We start from the raw sequence: 23,258 nt of genomic DNA on the forward strand, positions 1-23,258 counted from the left end.
AGATGCATCAGGCATTTATTTTTTTTTAATTTTTTTTACTTTACAATATTGTATTGGTTTTGCCATACATCAACATGCATCTGCCACGGGTGTACACATGCTCTGCATCCTGGAGAGGGAGAGGGGGATGATTTGGGAGAATGGCATTAAAACATGTATAATATCATATAAGAAATGAATCACCAGTCCAGGTTCGATGCAGGATACAGGAAGCCTGGGGCTGGTGCACTGGGATGACCCAGAGGGATGGTATGGGGAGGGAGGTGGGAGCGGGGTTCAGGCATGCATTTAATACATCTAATCTACTAAACACCACAACTTAGTCTAGCCTACCTTAAACATGCTCAGAAACTTACATTCAGCCCACAGTTGGGCAAAATCATCTACCACAAAGTCCACTTTATAGTAAATGTTGAAGAGCTCACATAATTTATAGAATGCTATACTGAAAGCAAAAAACAGAATGCTTGATAGGGTGCAGATGGTTTTAAGTATATGGGTTGTTTACCATTGTGATTGCGTGGCTGACATGCCTGGGAGTGGCAGCTTGCTATTGGGAAGGAGTATCATTCTCCCAATCTTATCGCTAGCCTGAAAAAGGTCAGAACTCAAAATCTGAAGTATGGTTTCTACTGAGTAATATCACTTTTGCACGGTCATACAGTTAAAAACTTGTCAGTTGAACCATAGTAAGTCAGGGACCACTTGTATTCTCTAATATGAATAGTATGTTTTGATATATAATAACTAAAAGGAATAAAGATGCTCTAGTAAAACTGATTCCACTGTAGATATATACACTGGAATACTACTCAGCCATAAAAAGGAATGCATTTGAGTCGGTTCTAATGAGGGAGACAAACCTAGAGCCTATTATACAGAGTGAAGTAAATCAGAAAGAGAAATATAAATATCATATACATAGATCATACAAATATATGGAATCTAGAAAGATGCTACTGATGAATTTCTTTTCAGGGCAGCAATGGAGAAACAGGCATAGAAAACAGACCTAAGGACACGGGGAAGGGGAGGGGAGGAGGGAGAGGGTAAGATGTATGGAGAGAGTAACATGGAAACTTACATTACCATATGTAAAACAGATAGCCAATGGGAATATGCCATATGACTCAGGAAACTCAAACAGGGCTCTGTGACAATCTAGCAGGGTGGGATGAGGAGGGAAATGCAAGGTACATGGGTGTACCTATGGCTGATTTTTGTTGATGTATGACAGAAAACCACAAAATTTTGTAAAGCAAATATCCTTCAATTAAAAAAAGTAAGGGCAAAAAAAAAAAAAAAAAAGGATTCTCAGGAATCAGTAGTTTCTATGAACTCCATAACCTCAATGTCAAAACAATAGTTAAGAGGTAAAAGCATATATTTTTAGCAAATAATTATGTTGATTCATCTAAAATATCGATAGCATTAGAATAATTACAATTTTATGAAGATTTAACTTTATATGTGTGTGTTAATGAAGTTTATCAGTAGAGTATAATTATGATCAATGCAAGCATGTTTTTACAATACCTAGTTCTTCTTCCATTGTGGAACCTTTACTTTGTGATCCAGAAACTCCCAAGACTCTGTTGAACAATATAGAAAAGGCACTACCCCAGACACCTAAAGAAGAGCAAACACAGAATATGACTTGGAATGTACCAAGATTCAAAACAGTCAAACAAACTCATGGTAGATTGGGATCACTTACCCATTAAGAAATGCAAGGGGTTTTCTTCGTATTTCTTTACAACTGTTCCCATAAAAAATTTGCTTCCAAATAAGTCAGGCGCCATAAAAGTACCATATTTAGCCATGCCGATCTCAAACGGACTAAATTCAACCCAATCTGAAATGATTTTTAAAAATGCAATCCATTAATAGAAAAATACTACAGAGATATACACACAGATTACTCCAACACTGGCATAATTATTCTCATTCATTTAAAATATTTTTAAAAATTAACAACTATCTATCATGTATATGAGAGTGAAAAGTGTTAGTCACTCAATTGTGTCTGACTCTCTGCAACCCCATGGACTGTAGCCTGCCAGGTTCCTTTGTCCATGAGATTCTCCAGGCAGGAATACTGGAGTGGGGAGCCATTCCCTTCTCCAGGGGATCTTCATCACCCAAGGATTGAGCCTGGGTCTCCTACATTGCAGGCAGATTCTTTACCGTCTGAGTCATCACGGGAGGAGAAGGGGGTGACAGACGATGAGATGGTGGATGGCATCATTGACACAATGGACATGAGTCTGAACAAACTCCAGGAAATAGTGAAGGACGGGGAAATCTGGCATGCTGCAATCCATGGGGCAGCAGAGAGTCAGACACGTCTTAGCGACTGAACAGCAACGAACAACCATGTGTATGACATTATATAGAAATTGGGGAGAAGCTCACAGATGAATAAGATGAGAACACAAAAGGATTCCTTACTTTGCACAAATTGAATATCCTTTGGCATTTAAAAACTCAGACATCTATTATAAAGTCCATCTTAATTAGACAGTTTTAAAACTGCTGACTCAGATGTTTAAAATACATGGAGGAGACAAAAGAAATTAAACTCTTTCTGATAATGGAAGCAGACTATGAAAATGGAAGAAAGTGGTGTCTAACATTTGCCTTTTCTTCATCTTTCCTTAATTTTGCTTATTAACCATTATTTTAACTCAAAAGATTACAAAGCAAAGCTTTTATATTGTATATATTCAGAAATGCATAGGAATAGAGCCAACAGAGTTTATTTTCTCAGAGCAGAGGCGCTGCAGCCAGAAACTTGGGCTCAAATTCTGTTCTGTTGTTTATTAACTATGAAGCTTTGGGTAGATTACGTGTGTTCTCTGTGTCTTAGTTTCTTAATCTGTAAAATGCTAATAAAATCAGTAGATAGTTTGCAAGATTTTGGGAAGGAACCAATGAGTTAAGAAACTTAAAGAACTTAGAAGAGGACATAGTACATTTTAATCACTCAGAAAATAGTAGCCACTATTATATTTCATGTATTCCTGTGGTTATAACTATGTCTAAAAATCATCTGAATCTTAATATATCCAAACAGAATTCCTAGCTCTGAATCCCACTTCCTTGTCAGTCTCTCAATCTTGCCCTTCTTCGTAAATGGTACTTCTTTTCATATATTCATACCACCATCCATACTATCCTTACCACAGTTTAGAATAACTTTTTTAGAGTTTAGATTTTTTTTGATGTGGAAAAAGTTTAAAGTCTTTATTGAATTTATTACAAGATTGCTAAATGTTGCTTTTTTGGCCACAAGGCATGTGTGATCTCAGCTCCCGGACAAGATGGCAAACTCACACCCCCTGCATTGGAAGGCATTCACTTAACTACTGGACTGCCAGAGAAATCTGGCAGGATTTTTCTTGATGGTCCTTTTTCTCTTATATCTCAAAGAGAAAGAAATCAAGTTCTGTAGGCTCTATCATCAGATGTGGTTAGAAACTGGCTAGTGATCCACTTGTTCACCAAGACCATACTGGTATAAGCTGCCATACTCTCCCCTGGATCCTCACAATAGCCTCTTAAAACATCTTCTCTATTCCCCTACTATCTTTTAGATACCCTGTTGCCAGAATGAATTTTTAAAGATACAAATCACAGCATACTAATGCCAGTTGAAAACTTTCCAATGGCTTCTTATTTACTGAAATAGAAACACGGTCGAGAAATGTTCATGATGGTCTGGCTCATGCTCCCTGACTGACCCATGTCCTAAACAATCTTCTAGCACATTTTGTCTTGCTTATTCCACTTCAGCCACATACCTTCTTAATTTTCTCCAAGAGACCAAGCTCATTCCCACCTTGCAGCCCTTATGCTCACTATTTCCTTCTGTAATCATAAGGCTTGCTCCTTTTTACCCTTTAGTTCAAAGTCTTTGTTGACCATTTTCTATGGAATCCAACTACCATGCATCCCTGCCTAACCCCAAACCCTCTGTCCTCCTTTTTCATCTGTTTTCCCCTTTCTAAAATTTTTGCATCTTTAACCCCTTATCCAACAATCTGAAATCCAAATAACTCCAAAATTCACATTGGATTTAGCTATTGGATTTTGCAATTCCTTTGCTATTCATTCGATGGTAAAATTTGCCCTGAACTCATTTAGTAGAAAACCAGTCTTAATCTTTATATGAGGCTTAATCTTTACATATCCCACTCAATGTGAATATCAATACATCCCACTGGAGAAATCACTATTTGATTATAAGACCCCAGTCAGACATTGTGGAATATATATTATAAGCACATATAATATGTAGTGTAAGTATATTTTATAACTTCAAAATCTAAAGTATTCTGAATTTTAAAACATCTGTCCTCAAAGTTGTGGGGAAAAAATCATGGATATGTAGGTTTTTATTATTTACTCAATAATATAGAATGTTCTACTTTTGTAAAACAAGTTATAAACCACAATTGTCATGAGAACACAATGCAATTCAATTCACATCAAAGCCAAATGGCACATATACCCTTCATGACAAAGTGGTATGTTTTATAATGATTTACATAGAGTTAGTGAGACATGACTAGCAATGAATCAGAGACCATTAGGAAACTTTATGTATCACCACAAGTAAATTCTTATCTGTGAGTTTCACACCCTTATCCACAGTACTGAAACAAAGATTTCCTGGTTCCTACTTCTCCAGCAATCTCGTCTTGTTTAATGCTGTGGTTTTGGGCACACAGTAAAGAGAGACATTTTTGAGAGGCAGATTTGCTCTCTGATCCTTACTGAAGAAGTCACCATGGTATTTTGACTACTATTTCTCTGCTGCTGATCTAGTACATTTCAAACTTGAACTTCTCTCATGAACCTCCATCTGTTCGTCTCCAGCTCCCTGCTCTGCATTTATACTTGAGGATGCTGTCATCACATCCCACTACACTTGCCTGGAAAGGAATTCATCACCTTTCTTCCTGGTCTAGCTCACCTGTTTGTATAAACCATGCTATCACAGCCCAGAAAAAAACTCTTAACTGAAATCACTCCTATACCCACTCACATCAAATCCATCCATCCATCACACATCACACTGGTAATATTTAAGCTTTTCACATGCATCTTCTCCTCTGTTTCCTTATCAGTATCTCCCTAGTTCTAAGCCCTTATTTACAAAAACATAGTAATACCACGGCTTTTAGTTTCTTTCTGTGCCAAGCTACCCATATGAACTATTAAAATACCTTTTTTTTTTCAAAAACACAACTTAAATAGCTTCCTACCAAAAATCATTAAATGTTTCCCCTTATCATAATTGAATAGAAACATTTCTATCTGGAAGTCAAATCTTTCTATATAGCTTGACACTAATGGTTTTTCCAAATATACCATCTACTCTTCACTAGTTCATACATTAACCAAATCTAGTGTCTTTTTACTGCTCGCTGAAACATACCTTTGGCTTCCCTTCTGAGCATTTTCTTATACTGTTTTACACAAAGATGATGTTTCACCCCCAATTGGTAGATCTTTCCAAGTTCAACTTGAACCTGAGTTCTACCACCTTTATGAAGTCTTTCTTACAACTACACTAAATCTCTAATATCTTACATTTTATGTCAGGTCTATATACTCTAACAGACAACAGCATTTTATGTGTATTTTTCTTGCCAATAGGAATGGAATTTTCTTGAGGAAGAGTACTATGTTTTTCTTCTGTAATGTCTGTTAAGGGACTTAACATGATGTGAAGTTGTAAATTATGCTCAGTAATTGAAATTCACTGACAACGCAAATTAAAGTTTGAAATCCTATCAGAAATGTAGTGAAGTAGAGGAGTCAAAAATATGTAACCAATTAAACAACTAACGTTTATTTGTTTAAAGTCTTCAAAAGGTTAAAGTGTTTAAAACTTTTCTAAGAGAGAAGAAAAACATTCTCTAGTATTATTGAAATAAAGTTGATAAAACTTCTGTAAGCTAAGATAACAGGGATCTTTGACTTTTTATAATATAATTCAAATAATATTTTAACTTTTTTCCTGAATAGCCGATCCATTTTAATCCAAGCAAATTTTAATGGCATAAAGTATAGACATGTCTCTCTCTTTTTTTTTTCCCACAACTCAAGCTCTTTGAACATTCATAACATGCCCCTTTGAATGTCTTATCTGCGTACAAAATCCACATAACTAATGCTTCATGGTTTTGTCCAACTCTGTTGGAAGAAACCACTTGAACCTCCTTATCATAGAAGCTTAACAATGAAGGTTAATGGGGCTTCTCTTATCTCGGTAATGATATCTCAGTTAGGCAGCTGGCCCAAATCAGGCACATTCATGTTGAAAGACTACTAATTGAACATAAAGTAGCCTTTTCTTACTCTAGATGAATCAAAAATATTCACTTGCTAAAATATTATTGTGAAGTCAAGTGGAACTTAGAAAGCATCACTACCAACAAAGCTAGTGGAGGTGATAGAATTCCAGTTGAGCTATTCCAAATCCTGAAAGATGATGCTGTGAAAGTGCTGCACTCAATATGCCAGCACATTTGGAAAACTCAGCAGTGGCCACAGGACTGGAAAAGGTCAGTTTTCATTCCAATCCCAAAGAAAGGCAATGCCAAAGAATGCTCAAACTACCGAACAATTGCACTCGTTTCACACGCTAGTAAAGTAATGCTCAAAATTCTCCAAGCCAGTCTTCAGCAATATGTGAACTGTGAACTTCCAGCTGTTCAAGCTGGTTTTAGAAAAGGCAGAGGAACCAGAGATCAAATTGCCAACATCCACTGGATCATCGAAAAAGCAAGAGAGTTCCAGAAAAACATCTACTTCTGCTTTATTGACTATGCCAAAGCCTTTGACTATGTGGATCACAATCAACTGTGGAAAATTCTGAAAGAGATAGGAATACCAGACCACCTGACCTGCCTCTTTAGAAACATGTATGCAGGTCAGGAGGCAACAGTTAGAACTGGACATGGAACAACAGACTGGTTCCAAATAGGAAAAGGAGTACATCAAGGCTGTATATTGTCACCCTGCTTATTTAACTTATATGCAGAGTACACCATGAGAAATGCTGGGCTGAAAGAAGCACAAGCTGGAATCAAGATTGCCAGGAGAAACATCAATAACCTCAGATATGCAGATGACAGCACCCTTATGGCAGAAAGTGAAGAAGAACTGAAAAGCCTCTTGATGAAAGTGAAAGAGGAGAGTGAAAAAGTTGGCTTAAAGCTCAACATTCAGAAAACGAAGATCATGGTATCTGGTCCCCACTTCGTGGGAAATAGATGAAAACAATGTCAGACTTTATCTTTTGGGGCTCCAAAATCACTGCAGATGGTGATTGCAGCCATGAAATTAAAAGACGCTTACTCCTTGGAAGGAAAGTTATGACCAACCTAGATAGCATATTCAAAAGCAGAGACATTACTTTGCCAACAAAGGTCCATTTAGTCAAGGCTATGGTTTTTCCAGTGGTCATGTATGGATGTGAGAGTTGGACTGTGAAGAAAGCTGAGCGCCGAAGAATTGATGCTTTTGAACTGTGGTGTTGGAGAAGACTCTTGAGAGTCCCTTGGACTGCAAGGAGATCCAACCAGTCCATTCTAAAGGAGATCAGCCCTGGGTGTTCTTTGGAAGGAATGATGCTAAAGCTGAAACTCCAGTACTTTGGCCACCTCATGCGAAGAGTTGACTCATTGGAAAAGACTCTGATGCTGGGAGGGATTGGGGGCAGGAGGAGAAGGGGACAACAGAGGATGAGATGGCTGGATGGCATCACTGACTCGATAGACAAGAGTTTGAGTGGACTCTGGGAGTTGATGATCGGCAAGGAGGCCTGGCATGCTGCGATTCATTGGGTCGCAAAGAGTCGGACACAACTGAGTGACTGAACTGAACTGAAAATATTATTCATTCTTTAATTATTTTACCGAGATTTTCTCTTGAGAACAGCCACTGACTGGAAGTATAGAATAAAAAGAGTCAACTGTGAAAATGCCCTAAGAATCATAACAGTAATAGCAAAACTATTATACTTTAATATGTTTTTTTACACATTCAGTATTATCCATATCTCATTCAATTGTCTTAGTAGCTCTGTAAGATAAACTGATTTATTAATATCCTTTTTAATAATGAAAATAAGAATCAGAGAGAATAATAGACCCACTTAAGGTGTATATTTACTAAACAATTTTCAAGCATTCCAAGACTTCAAAAGGCACCAGCTAAAGGAAAACAAACAAACAAAACAACAACAACAACAAAAACAATTTATCATGCCCTTTTCTTTTCATATATGATAGAACGTGAATCAAGAGAAGTTCTAGATACACAAGCTGGATTTAGAAACAGCAAAGGAACCGGAGGTCAAATTTCCAACATCTGTTGGATCATAGAAAAAACAAGAGAATTATAGAAAAACACAAACTTCTGCTTCGTTGACTAAACTAAAGCCTTTGATTGTGTGGATCACAAAAACCATGGAAAGTTCTTAAAGATACCAGACCACTTTACCTGCCTCCTGAGAAACTTGTATGCAGGTCAAGAAGCAACAGTTAGAACCAGACAGAGAACAACAGACTGGTTCCAAATTGGGAAAGGGGTACATCAAGGCTGTATATTGTCACCCTGCTTATTTAACTTCTATGCAGAGTACATCATGGAAAATGATGGGCTGGATGAAGCACAAGCTGGAATCAAGATTGCCAGGAGAAGTATCAATAAACTCAAAATGCAGATGACATCACTCTAATGGCAGAAAGCAAAGAGGAACTGAAGAACCTCTTGATGAAGAGGAAAGAGAGAGTAAAAAAACTGGCTTAAACTCAATATTCAAAAAACTAAAATCATGGCATCTGGCCCCATCACTTCATGGCAAATAGATGGTGAAACAATGAAGACAATGACAGACTTTATTTTCTCAGGCTCCAAAATCACTGCAGATGGTGACTGCAGCCATGAAATTAAAAGATGCTTGCTCCTTGGAAGAAAAACTATGACAAACCTAGATAGCATATTAAAAAGCAGAGACATTACTTTGCCAACAAAGGTCCATCTTAGTCAAGGCTATGGTTTTTCCAGTAGTCACGTATGGATGTGAGAGTTGAACCATACAGAAGGCTGAGTGCTGAAGAACTGATGCTTTTGAACTGTGGTGTTGGAGAAGACTCTTAAGAGTCCCTTGGACTGCAAGGAGATCCAACCAGTCCATCCTAATGGAAATCAACCCTGAATATTATTCATTGGAAGCACTGATGCTGAAGCTGAAGCTCCAATACTTGGGCCACCTGATATGAAGAGCCAACTCACTGAAAAAGACCCTGATACTGGGAAAGATTGAAGGCAGGAGGAGAAGGGGACAAAAGAGGACGAGATGGTTGGATGGCATCACTGACTCAATGGACATGAGTTTGAGAAAGTTCCAGGAGACAGTGAAGGACAGGGAATACTGGCATGCTGCAGTCCATGGGGTTGTAAAAAGTTGGATGACTGTACAACTGACAACAACAATGGTCTCTTTCACAAAATGTGGTTCCTTATTACTGCTGAGTATGCCATGATTATCTTAGAATCCTAGGATATCCTAGAATAAAATTGAATGTCTTAATCTCCATCTGACAACTAAAATTTGCTTTCATATACAAATTCCATTCATCTTTAAAATCCAGACCTCTAACTTTTTTTCATACAGTTCTCACAGAAGATTCCAAATTGTTAAGATTTACTGAAACTTCATTCGGGCTTACAATTAAGTTCTTCATGTACTTTATCTCATTTATTTAGCAAAAACTATGAGAATGTCATCTTCACTTTAACAGATGAGGAAACAGGCTAAAAAAATATCATAATTTGGCCAAGGAAACAGTGCATAGTAGCATTCCGCTCTTCTTTTGCCTTAACTTCTCTAATAACTGTTGTAAATTTCTCAAACAGATTACTAGGTCTTACAGGAAAAGGAGAACGTACTGTGGAGGGGAAGAGAGTTCATACTTCATGCCCTGAGCACTACATTCTACATCATCAGCAATCAGAGAAATCAATATTTTCATAAAAGGAACAAAGTATTTTAAGACTACTTACTTTGTATGTGGCAATCATTGAATCTTTCTGAAATTTTGTTTTTTCTTCTTTGAAGCAATGCTAAATATATCTCCCTCCCTCTCTAGGTTATAGTTAATATTGAATAAGATAATAAATATGATAAGTGCTTTCTGAACAATATGCATGAGAAATATTTTAGTCAAGACAATTGATAAACACTTGTTGAATGAGTGATTTCCAGGTGTACTGCTTTTATAAACTATTCCAAATCTTGCTTGAGGGTAGTCAGTTGAAGAAAAAGTGAGACTTGGAAAAAATGCAAAAGAATTCTAGATATAAATCTAGAATTAAGTTCATGCCATTTACAATGATTTTTTTTTAAGCTCATGATGTCACTAATGTCACTGAGGTACTTTTCCTAAAAATATAATGAACCCTCCCAGCCACAGTCATAGATGCTACCACACTGCAACCAGGACTGACAGTGGCCTCCAGAAAGAAGCAGAGCATCATGTATTTTGACAGCACTCACCCAGAAGCAGAGCTACAGAAGAAATAAATGTTTATATCTGAGACTTAACAGAATGAGACACTTTATTCACCCTCTGTCACAAATATAGACTGGTACTTTTAAGGTGCTAAATTATAAAAATTAGAATAAAGTTTTAAATGATAAAATATGTCATGTAACCCAAATTAATGAACAGACAAGCAGCAAGCAACAAGATATGCATTGCTTAAAACAGGCAAGCTATTTTGTTAAAAATCCTTGACAAATGGATAATTAAGATTGAATATTGACTACATTCATGATTTACTTTTTTATATCTCCTTTCCCACTGATTTGAATGAACATATATTAGTAACTAGTTTCATAGGATAGCTCTACAACCAGAAAATTATCTAGTGTAAAATATTCTTAGATTTTCAAATGTTTTTATGTTACAGAAAGTATATTAAAATAAGCAACTAAAATTGTTTATGATCTTCCTCTAAAGAAAACCATTAAGAACCACAGTTCTGAGTTTCCAGGAAATGTTTTGCAAGAGGAAATTCCATACCTGCAAACATCAGCTCTGAGACATCGGGTTTGACATGGAGACAGGTGAAAAGCGGCAGAGGACACTGCCCAGTATTGACTTTTTCCTTCAAACTACTCAGGGTAGTGTTCATTCTCTGTCCACAGAAGAAAGGAAAGGTTTTACATATATAAACTGTTACAGATAAGAAAAAAAAAATCTATATCAAATAGTGCTTCCAACCAAGACCCTTAAAACTTTTATGATAAAAATTAGCCTTATTATTATCTAGAAATCTCTAATCCTGAAAAAAACAAAAGCTCACTGGAAGTAATTATCTTCATTCTAAAAAACAGCCATAACTCTGGGGACTATGTTGACATTTGAGCTGGAAAATGATTTGGCAGTGATAGAGCCCAGAAGGAAGTTAGTCCTCAGATTCTCTGGCACAGGCTCCACCCGCCTACTTTATCTTCTGATAAAATATCACCCTATGATCATGTGTCAAATGTGTTTCTTCCATGTGATTCATTCCTTTTGTTCTGGCTTTCTCCAGGCAACCTCCATTCTTCCTCTGCCACTTAAATATTACTTGTCTTCACCTCTTTATCTAAAAATATTGCTACTTGGGCAGATGAGCAGTTGAGGGTTAAAATATGTAGCTTTCTAAAGAAAAAGAATACAAAAGTATTTCCCTATACATCAAAACTGCCACATGGGGAGTTCCCTGGAAGTCCAGGGGTTAGGACTCCTCACTCAAACTGCTGAGAGTGTGGGTTCTGTCCCTGGTTGGGGAACGAAGATCCCAAAAGCCAAGCAGCACAGCCCACAACAACAACAACAACATATAACTGACACACACAGCTAGAATAAATTAGTAGGCACAATTGCAGCATGAAATGTAGATGAGTTACATCTGGCAGGGAGTATGTACTCAGTGCATGTTTACAGGGTAATGGGAGTCAACTGACTTTTACAAAAATGCATCACATTTTGTTTTATTTTAAAACATGATATACATGGTCTTCTTGTATTAAAAGGATTGTAGACTGAGACAGAGCTTACATTGTGAATTAGTGTTTCTCCTATTAACATCCCGAAGATATCAGTAAAGGTGACAGGTTGTCCAGAACTTTTTTTCCTCCATAAAGACTCAACATATCTTTTAATTTTCTGTGGTGTGAGAAGTAAAAGAGGGTTGTGGCTGACATTTTTCATTAGCTCTTTGTTAATCTCCTCTGGGCCTTTCTCTGGAAAATCAGGGTGAGAATATAAGGTCGACATATACCTGTAAAGAAAATAAAAGATACTCAGTAAGGATAAAGGGCATCACATAGTAAGTAGTCTTCAAAGAAAGCAGGCATCTCTGCTATCAGAAAAAGAAAGAATACTGGAAGTAGTTGATCAACTGATCTTCTGATTGAAGCTGCTGCTGCTGCTAAGTCGCTTCAGTCGTGTCCGACTCTGTGCGACCCCAGAGACGGCAGCCCACCAGGCTCCCCTGTCCTTGGGATTCTCCAGGGAAGAACACTGGAGTGGGTTGCCATTTCCTTCTCCAATGCATGAAAGTGAAAAGTGAAAGTGAAGCCGCTCAGTCGTGTCAGAGTCTTAGTGACCCCATGGACTGCAGTCTACCAGGCTCCTCCGTCCATGGGATTTTCCAGGCAAGAGTAGCGGAGTGGGTTGCCATTGCCTTGTCCATCTGGTTGAAGATATTAACTCATTTAAGAAAAGACTGCATCAATCAGAAAATAGCTGGTCTACAATAGACGTAAAGGGGAAGTCTCAGAGGAAACACTGGACTTCCCTTGCATAGTCCAGAGGAGAGAATGCCAACTGGGCCAACTCTCCACTCTCTATTCTCCAGGAATGGGCATCCTTATCTGACCATCAGACACTGATGACACAACACATTGAGAGCCTTGTGAATAAATGGGACTTTTCTGGATATAATGGGCTTTCCTGGTGGCTCAGACAGTAAAGAACCCGCCTGTAGTGCAGGAAATCTGGCTTTGATCCCTGGGTCAGGAAGATGCTTTGGAGAAGGAAATGGCAGCCCACTCATTCTTGCCTGGAGAATTCCATGGACAGAGGAGCCTGGTGGGCTATAGTCTATGGGTTCCCAAAGAGTTGTCACAACTGAGAGATTAACACTTCACTTTTTTTTTCCAGTATATAATACTAGTCAAACAATCTGATAATTTCACTTTTCATGGTGATTATCTATAGGTAGAGAATGTGCTATCCAGACTATTGTGAATGCCTAATTCTCCTGATACATGTGGTTTTTGTTTTAATTGTCCATTGGCCAACAAGACAAAAATCCCAAGTCTTGCCAACTGTAAGTCTCGGAATTTTTGAGCATACAAATCTAATGGTGAAATCCTAGAGAGAATAGCGCTGTCAGGTAAATGCTTTCTTATGAAGATTCTGGCACCAGCCATTTGGCCACTTAAGGTGATGCTGGAAATCAACATGTAGCTTAGTATTTGATAACTGAGACAATAAATGAAGTTACAGTTTTCCTGGAAACCAGTATCTTTACTACTGTAGCTCTCATACTAAATATTAATTATTAGTTTTCTTAACTGTCTCCCTTAATTAGTTGTGATCACCATCAGGGAAAGCTTTACTCATTTATATCTGTTTTTATCTCAATGATTAGCCAATGCCTAGTATATGACAAGCATGCTTGTTTTGAACTGTTGAACTGAGAGCACAAAATAATGAAATATTCCACCACTTCATCTAACCAAAGAGAATATAGTGAATATATATAAATCTCCTGTTTCCTTATATTCAAGTCAAATTGCCACCACAATGATTTATTTTCCCTTCATACAGAGGAGAAAACTAACTCTGGTATGTTCTAGGCCTGAGCAGGCTAATTGCTCATCAGACTTGTGATAGCTTTCAATTCTTCTATTTTAAAGATAAGCAGAGGATTGATAAATTTAATGTTCACAGTTCCCCAGTTAGTAACAGAAGAACTCAAATTTAAATTTTTCCTCTCCCCTGATAGGTTTTATTTCTTAAAAAGTCTTTAAAATGATTTCAGGTCTTAGAGACCAAATGATTCCCACTACATATTGAATTGGAATTTTTTGCTGGATTCAGAGTTATTTAGAAACAAACTGAGATTAACCATAATTTAACAAATGGAGAGTGATTATAGACTGAAAATGGAACATATGCTCTGCAAAAAATTAAAAATTCTTAAAATAGCTTTATTACACAAACATTTCTTAACATTAATGTTAAGGATTCTTAACATTTCTCATAACATGCAATAGTATCACTGACTCAATGGACATGAATCCGAGCAAAATCCAGGAGATAGTGAAGGGCATGGGAGCCTGGCATGCTGCAGTCCATGGGGTCACAAAGAGTCAGACACAACTTAGAGACTGAACACAACAACAAAGATTAAGTCAAACAGGCTTACTGTGAACTCAAGCCTGGTATAATTAACAAATATCTACTAAAAATATAGCTGACGTTGCTAGAAAGATGGAGAGTCCATTCATTTCTATAGCTACTCCAAGGTCTACTACATGATTCATCTATATAAACTAAGATCCAATTCTGGACCTCATCATACTTTTCAATAAATTCACATATTGGTGTAATGATATTGGTTTATATTTAAAGATACAATAAAAATGGAAAAACAAAAATTATCTTTGAGTCTCTAAGTGATCAGTTCTGGAACTATTCAGAATGTGTTTCATCCTTTATGATAACATTGAGAAATTTTTTATTGGTCTCACTTATTATTAAGAATAAGTTCTACATCCATGGACCACTGGCTTGCCCTTAACTTATAAAAAATGTATATTATGTAACTATGCATTGTTTGGATTTAGCCTTGAATTCTAGAAAACTTAAACCTAAGCCTATATCTCATGCCTCCCAAAGCTACAGGTTATAGCATGAATTTTTAATTTAATTTATAGTTCTATACATATATACATACAACACACACATACTGATACTTTTTTCCCACTTCTATCTTTATGGTATGAAATCCAGTTTTACTTTACTTGTAAACTACATTAAATCATTTCCTTAATGAAGCAGGATTAAAAACAAGGAAAAGGAAAAGAATCTACATAATGTCAGTAGAAATCAACTCAGTCACAGAATAATTTTTTTAAAGGTAGGTGAAAAGGAAACAATATGATAATTCTGCTATTGGAAGTTGTTTTTAACAGTTCAGCAGAAAGATGTAATTACTCAAATCTCATTTACATTACTTAAGACTTCTCTATATTTAGTTGATCTTTTAGTGAATTAATGCATGATTTTAACAAGCGCCTCATAAATTTCCTCCAGAAAAACCTGGAGCCTCCTCTTTTTTTGTTCCTTCCTCCCAATGTTAGCCACTGGATCTAGATTGAAAATCCTTCCTCTTAGGTTAAGGGATTGCTCAAAATCTAGGACTTTGTGCCACAATTTCAGACATAGGTCTTTATAAGAGGTCAAACGTATATGGACGTCAGCTCAATTCTCTGTTTTTGCTCCGTGTAGAATGGCTGCAGTCCATTTTCTGCTATCTAAAGGTTGAAGTTATCTCATTCACATAGGGAGTCTCTTTCCCCTTTCTTTATTCCTCTCTCATGAGAAGGTTGGCTCAAGTATACAAGTCCCATAGAGAGACAGAAAGACCTAGAACACCTCAACCATTTGCACTGGAGCTGATGTTCTCTGCTTGTTCAGTATTTATAAGCCAATTTCCCTTAGAATTAACAACTGTGAATTGGATAGTGAATTGGAACTGTGAATCACTGTGGTGACATCTATGACTTGAATTTTTGCTTTGGTGATGGCTAAAAATGGAATAGAGGTCAATGGTCAATTTTCCTAAAATAACTTTTTTTTTTAACTTTTGTATTCATTTTTATGTTTTTCAACATATTTATATGATGGGACACCTCATTCTCTCCATATGAATGCCTTTTAGACTAAATACAAATTAAAAAAACAAACTTAAAATTATTCCAGAGAGCAAGGAATTCTCAGCTCAATTCCTGATGCCAAATCAGAGTCAATGTTTTAAAATATTAGTGCCTGGTGCCTCAGGATCTTTCTAATCATAATCTTCAGGGATAAAGATTTAGAATTTCTATGCTTAAAAAAGTTCCAGAAGTAATTCTCATATGTAACTAATGCTGCTCATGTTTTGACAAGGCCCTCGACACTGTGAAGCAAATATCCTGAAACCCTAAAGAAAGTCTTAGATTAATTTTCCCCCAAAATGCAATTACTTATGCAAATCTTCATTTAGTCATTAAATATGGGACGAGTGGGAGAGGTTCATTGGCATACAAAATAAGCATATTCCCCATCTCAAACAACATATTTTTTCTAACATAATTTTAATCTTTTAGTCTACCATTTCTTATGGGTCAACTTCTATTAAAATTGGCTCATTTTTCAATGTCCCACAAATTCTTCAGACTGTTAAACTGAAAGTTTTCATTCTTGAATTTCATTTTATAGCTTCAAATCAGGTCTTAATGGTCTATAGATACAGAACTGTTCTCATTTTTCCTTTCAATGATAATGACATACAAATACAGCAGTCAATATCCAATAGTCTAGCAATCCCACTACTGGGCATATACCCAGAGAAAATCATAACTCCAAAAGACATGGTTCACTAAGCATTATTCACAACAGCCAGGAGTGAGTGAGTGAGTGAAGTCGCTCAGTCGTGTCCGACTCTTTGCAACCCTGTGGACTGTAGCCCACCAGGCTCCTCCATCCATGGGATTCTCCAGGCAAGAATAGTGGAGTGGGTTGCCATTTCCTTCTCCAGGGGATCTTCCCTGACCCAGGGATCGAACCCTGGGTCGATCCCATTGCAAGGTCTCCTGCATTGCAGGCAGACGCTTAAACCTCTGAGCCACCAAGGAAGTCAACCTAAATGAGCCAGGACACGGAAGCAACCTAAATATTCATCAACAGAGGAATGAGTAAAGAAGATGAAGCATACATATACAATGGAATATTATTCAAACTATAAAAAGGAATGAAATTGGGTCGTTTGTAGAGACATGGATGGACCACCTGGAGACTGTCACAGAGTGAAGTAAGTCAAAAAGAGAAAAACAAGTATCGTATATTAATGCATATATGTGGAATCTAAAGAAATGGTATTGAAGATCTTATTTGTAGACCAGAAATAAAGATACAGACGTAGAGAGCAAACATACAGACACCAAGGGAGGGAAGGAAAGGTTGGGATAAATCGGGAGATTGGGATTGACATACACACATTATTGATAGCATGCATAAAATAGATAACCAATGAGAACCTACTGTGTAGCACAGGGAACTCTACTCAATACTCAGGGCTGACCTAAATAGGAAAGAAATCCAAAAATAAAAAGAGGGGATATATGTATACGAATTGGTGATTCACTTTTCTGTACAGCAAAACTAACACAACATTGTAAAGCAACTCTGCTCCAATAAAAATTAATTTATTAATAAAAAAAGGAGGAAAAAATCAACAGCCCTTTGATACTCCAGATGAACAGCTGTGCTGAGGGAGAGCGCTGTGTTCACTGAGCAACAGCACACTGGCTCACTGTCACCAGTTCACTCAGGCCAGTTCTCCTGGTTGGCTAATGCTTCTATTTAATGAATAACAACCATCATCCAAAAATCATTTCAGAAATAATTACTATAGAGGTAGCAGCAATTACAAGAGAAGCTTTTGTCTTACATAAAGTTCTCTTCAGAAAACATTACATATGTCTTACATAAAGTTCTCTTCATAAAGCTCTCTCACAGAAAACATTATGGGAGGTCCCAGCTTTCTCCAGGTATTCCTGTATTACCTAACTTGTGCCAGGGAATGGTCATGTATCAGCAGAATATAAAAACTTACACAAGACTATAATTTGTTTTTCCAAGTTTTTCCAAATCCTTTCGTTTGAACTGTCTACCTTCTTACCTATACTTTTCAAAAGAAAACTGTTAATATGAATCATCCTGACCACTTTTTCTTTTGTCTCAAGAAGTATGTCTTCTCCATGGTTGACAGCTGTTTATCTTGTCCCTATCCTGTCTCTGCCCAGATCTTTCTATCCATGATCCATCTGTTTCTTTATCTTTCATCTATCCCTCTACACTATTTCCTTTATCTCAGACTTCTACATAAACACTCTAGTCTCTTATTTTCTGAAAACAAAACAAAAACATTTCCTGGGTCCTATATTCCCCTTCTTGAAATAGTAAAAGGTTCCTATTAAGGTTCACATTCCCACCTTTTTTCCTTTCATATTCTATTCATTTCTTATTGGTAATTTCATGATCAAAGGTGCCCTTCATTTACCTTATCTACTTTAATTTTTGCTAAAACCATGAAAACTCTAAACCCAGTTCTAAGCGAAGCTTCTCACAGATTTTTGCTCTATTAAAATATACACTATTTGTGAAGCACGCCCCATCCTTGACTACTTTGCACTGTCTGTTATTGCTTGTTTTCTTCTTCTTCTTCTTTTTTTGGCCCACTAACTTTTTGGATGTTTTGGAGATCTACAAATGGAATGACTGATGATAATAACTGAAGTGGCAGAAGGTTGTGAAATTACTAAGGGAAGATGCGTAAATATAATAGAACAAAAGGGAAGTCCTGGAGAAAAGCTAATTTAAAGGGGAAAGTAGTAGAAGCAGAAAAAACAACAGTGAAGAGAGAGAGCAATCAGAGAGGATGGCGGGGAGCAAGCTAGGTGGGATCTGAAGGAGGGACAACTCAGTGTGTGAAATGTCTCAACTCCCAACCTCAGCTTCCCAGACTCCCTGCAAAAGTCAAGGAAAATAACTTCAAAAGACCGTTATATTTGGAAATTATGTGGTCTCCAGGTAAAAAAGGATTGTAAGAATTTTAGGAGTGCACGCATGTGCATGCTCAGTTACTTTATTCATGTCTGACTCTTTGTGACCCTGTGGACTGCAACCCACCAGGGTCTGGGCTTCTCTGGTCATGGGATTCTCCAGGCAAGAATACTGGAGTGGGTTGCCATGCCCTTCTCCGGGAATCTTCCCAACCTAGGAACCCACATCTCCTGTGTCTCCTCCACTGCAGATAGATTCTTTACCTATTGAGCCATCTGGGAAGGCCTTAGGAGTACATGGCCTTTAAGGAAATAGAATAAATAAAAGAAAGCTAATCTGAGGAAATCAGACACTAATGGATAGAGCAGAAATGCTGTACATATAAAACAGTGACCTACAATATTTAAATGATTGGGTGGTAATATTTAAAATTCCCTTGATTATTCTTTATTCAGAACCCTGAAAGTATTTTAGATGTGTCCCTAAATGTATAACCAAAGCAATGACTGAAGCTCTAATTAAGCCCAAATATACACCATTACACCCTGCAAATACCACTGAAGGTCTGGTCTTTCTCTATTAGATGACTTTAAGAAGACATGTTTCTTGCAATGTATTAGTCAGTGCTGGACCAAAGGGATATAAAAAAAATAATGATTAGATAAATAAAATTATCTGAAGAGTAATAATAAAATGCTTGAGTAGGTGAAGTTAATCTAAGGGTCCAAGTTTTTCCATCATATTCATATTACTCATTAAACAGGCAGGTGCCTGCTCTTTCCTTCAAGGGAAGGAATAATGATGGGCTACACCCTTCTTTCAAAAGAGATAAATCATGTTGAGGGGACAGACAAAATAGATGGCAATCATGGTTTTAGGTTCCTGTTTTTCAGCTAAAGAATCTGGTTCAAAATATTTAAGAAACTATAGATTCTTTAAATGTGACTCTCTAGGTAGAATAGACAGATGTACAAGAGAAGGTTACGGTTGAGTTGAAAGAATCCAGAATAGGGGGTGGAAACCCTGAGCTTCTATGTTGGCTCTGCTATGATTTGGACAAATCACTTGACTTCTGAGTCATATTTTCTTTGCTTGAAAAGCGAAGAAGCTCATAGCCAACTCACGGGATGAGAAGATACAGAAATCTTAAAATACAGACATATATAATATATATTGTAATTATATAATATATAACTATATATATTATATAATATATAATAATATATAATATAATTATATAATATATACTTATATAATAATTATGTTATATAATTACATACAATATAATATTATAAAAGATAAGTTTTACCACAGGCTGAATGACTAAAAGGCCTTGTAAACCATTCTGTAATAGGTGATACTTTTATTTGAGACAGCTAAGCAAGACACTTGATTTTCAATGTGATTGTGTGAGGTAAGCACACCAAAAGGTACATAGTATCATCTTTGAAAATGTTTTACAAATATATTTTTGAAAAGGCAGACCTACAGTACACAAATATTTACAAATATTATACATACTGATGCCTTAACTCCATCCAAATTTAGTTGAACTTAGATATATTTAAAGGATTAATTTCATAATTAGTCAGATATAAATCACTGAAATTTATTGCATTTATTCATTCAAAAGTTGTTTTCCTTCTTCTGTATACTAATGTATCTTGCATTTCACTCTATTTGCCCTAAAGAAAATGAATACCTAGTGAATCATGTAGACTTAGACATGATCACTGCGAGATTACAAATCAGTAAATTATAGGAAGATTAAATTAATTATGGGTGGAGTACATTATTCCACTTATGAGGTTTTCTATAGAATTATTTCAATTGATCTATTTTTTGTTTTAGGTTTAACTATTATTACATTTTAAGTCACAAATGGCTTTAAAGGGAGCCAACTTATGATGAGAGTCATCAATAGGTATGAATTTGTCTTAAAAATATTTTTAAGAAACAAATTTCTGCATCAAGCTGGAATATTTCAGTAATTTGAAGTTAATGTCAACTTTTAAAACACTCTTTTCTGGTTTCAGGTAGATAAATGCCAAGCATTTAGGATGATAAAACCAAGATGTAAAATGTATACTAACCATGTGGATCCAGAAAGACCAGCAATGTAGGTAGCACAGTCCAAAATCCCTGACTCATACAGTGCCTTCATCACACCAGAGAATCCTACCATGGCTCGAAATCCCCCACCTGAGCCCAGTATGGCCACCACAGGCACCTGGAATGATGAAACACAGGGTTATTTATCAAATAAAATCGTAAACTATGTCATGCTCATTTTCATTTGACATGTCCCACATTTGGTAATAAGGGATTTTAAGTTCACTCATATTTTGATATTATCTAACTGTTAAATATAAAATAATGTTTAAGAAAATCAAGAATTAATGTCTATTAGAAAGCAGACATTATTAAAATGGCCACCTAATCCTATTTGAAAACAATAATAACAACAACAGCAGTCCTTTATATTTGCTTGACTCTTTGCAGTTTGGGGCTTGCTTTGGGGTGTACTTTTTGTTTTAATTGATCCTTTCAAAATTGCTGTAAATGAGCAAAACAGTATTTGGTCATTTTGCAGATGGAAGTTCTGAAAGGATGCTATTACTTATATATGATCCATTAGCTGGTAATCTATAGTTAAGTAAGCACCTTGCCTTCTTGGTCCAGAATTCTTAGCGATCCTTTATGCTGACCCACTTCAAAAAATATGCTATTATTTAAGCCATCAAAAAGAACGTAATCATCTTAAAGACATATACAATTTATTTCTTCATCTTTAATTCATTCATCAATCTGATTAAGTGGCCTTTGTGTTTCAGGCATCCCCACAGTGGATCTGGGGAATACGGTTAATTTAAGTGAGGCAGAAATAGTAATTACGACAAGAACAACAAAAAAAGGAATAGATGACATTCATTGAGCTCTTATTATCTGGTTGGAATTGTTCTCAACATTTTGTAGACATTGCCTTATTTAATCCTCACAAAATCCCTATGAGATTTCTATTTTACAAGTGAGGAAACCCACGCCTTGAAAACTTGTGTTAAGAGTCATGCAACCAATAAGTAGCAGAGTTGAGTCAAGAGTCATACACTCAGTGTGGCAGCATGCCTTAAAGTCAAGTGCTACAGGCTGGCAGCACATCAGGTCCAGAAGGTGTGGTCAGTTCCAATCAGAAGGACTGGAGTGGTGGAGAAAGCTTCACAGACAAAGAAACCTGAGCTTGATGCTAAAGATGCAAAATTATTCCATAGGGAGGGATAAAGACAAGAGAGAAGGCTGTTCTGGGGAATGGGAAGAGCATAGGCCAATGAAGAGTACTTGCAGCGAAACAGAGAGGTATAGACTGTCTGTAACATGACTGAAATACAAGAGCGTTTATTTGGAAAACTTGTGTAGAGTCATGCAACCAATAAGTAGCATGGTTGAGTCAAGAGTCATACCCTCGGCTCTGATACCATGCCTTATCTCACGTGTGCATAGCTTTCAGGGGGCCCACAAAGTCAAAAGTCTTTTCACAATAACAAGAAGATCTTACTTTCCTTCTTTCAATCTCATTTTGTCATGAATGTAAAATGGAATTTTCCAGAGACTATATGATATTAGATATAGCAACAGTTTGAATTTAAAAACACATGTATACCTGTGGCGGATTCATTTTGATATTTGGCAAAACTAATACAATTATGTAAAGTTTAAAAATAAAATTAAATTAAAAAAAAAAAAAGGTTATGCTTTGCTGAAGGCTCAGATGATGGTTTGCAATTACTTAGTAATAAAGTATTTTTAACCAAAAAAATAAAAAAAATAAAAACACATATGAGAATAACCTGCATTGAGTTTCAAGCACTTAAATCCTAAAGCTTGGGTGTTCACTCACCAGTGGGATAAATATAGATATTCGTGACACCATTTTTTGAGAACTAAAAGGACCAAAAGGTTATAGAATTCTTACATATAGAAAGGGAAGTCTATAGGGGTTAGGTCTTACTGGAGGTAGAACAGTGAATGGCAGGACAACCAGAACGGATTTCCTAATCCAGGGCTCTTCTGCACTACTTGGTGGCTATCAAATTTCAAGCCAATTGAAGCCCTCATTCATGAAAACACAGTGCAATGAAGCAATTGAAATGACTTTGAACCTGTGTATACTTAGATGAACAGAATGCTCTGAAACATAGTTTTTAAATTGTAAATAAAGTAAAATATATAAGTTCTGAAAAACTTACATGGAGAGGGATGAAAGCTAAGATAGGAAACTAAAGTGGGTTATAAAGTGGGTGAATGGAGTATAATACAGTATTAAGAGTAGTTGTAAGGATGCCAGTTAGA

At 36.5% G+C, this 23,258-nt stretch overlaps 1 protein-coding gene across 1 annotated transcript in view; it reads right to left on the reverse strand.

Annotated features, from left to right (window-relative positions):
- Positions 1–23,258, reverse strand: part of PLA2G4A (phospholipase A2 group IVA) — a 179,920-nt gene that overhangs the window by 43,782 nt on the left and 112,880 nt on the right. Inside the window, exons 8-12 of the mRNA XM_005901275.2 lie at positions 21,005–21,141; positions 12,129–12,351; positions 11,106–11,220; positions 1,718–1,855; positions 1,537–1,629 (exon numbers count right to left, since the gene is read on the reverse strand). Coding sequence (XP_005901337.1) covers positions 1,537–1,629; positions 1,718–1,855; positions 11,106–11,220; positions 12,129–12,351; positions 21,005–21,141 — 706 coding nt within the window. The remainder of the gene's footprint in view (positions 1–1,536; positions 1,630–1,717; positions 1,856–11,105; positions 11,221–12,128; positions 12,352–21,004; positions 21,142–23,258) is intronic.

This window comes from Bos mutus, chromosome 16 (genome assembly GCF_027580195.1).
Source record: "Bos mutus isolate GX-2022 chromosome 16, NWIPB_WYAK_1.1, whole genome shotgun sequence".
NCBI classification, from domain to species: Eukaryota; Metazoa; Chordata; class Mammalia; order Artiodactyla; family Bovidae; genus Bos; species Bos mutus.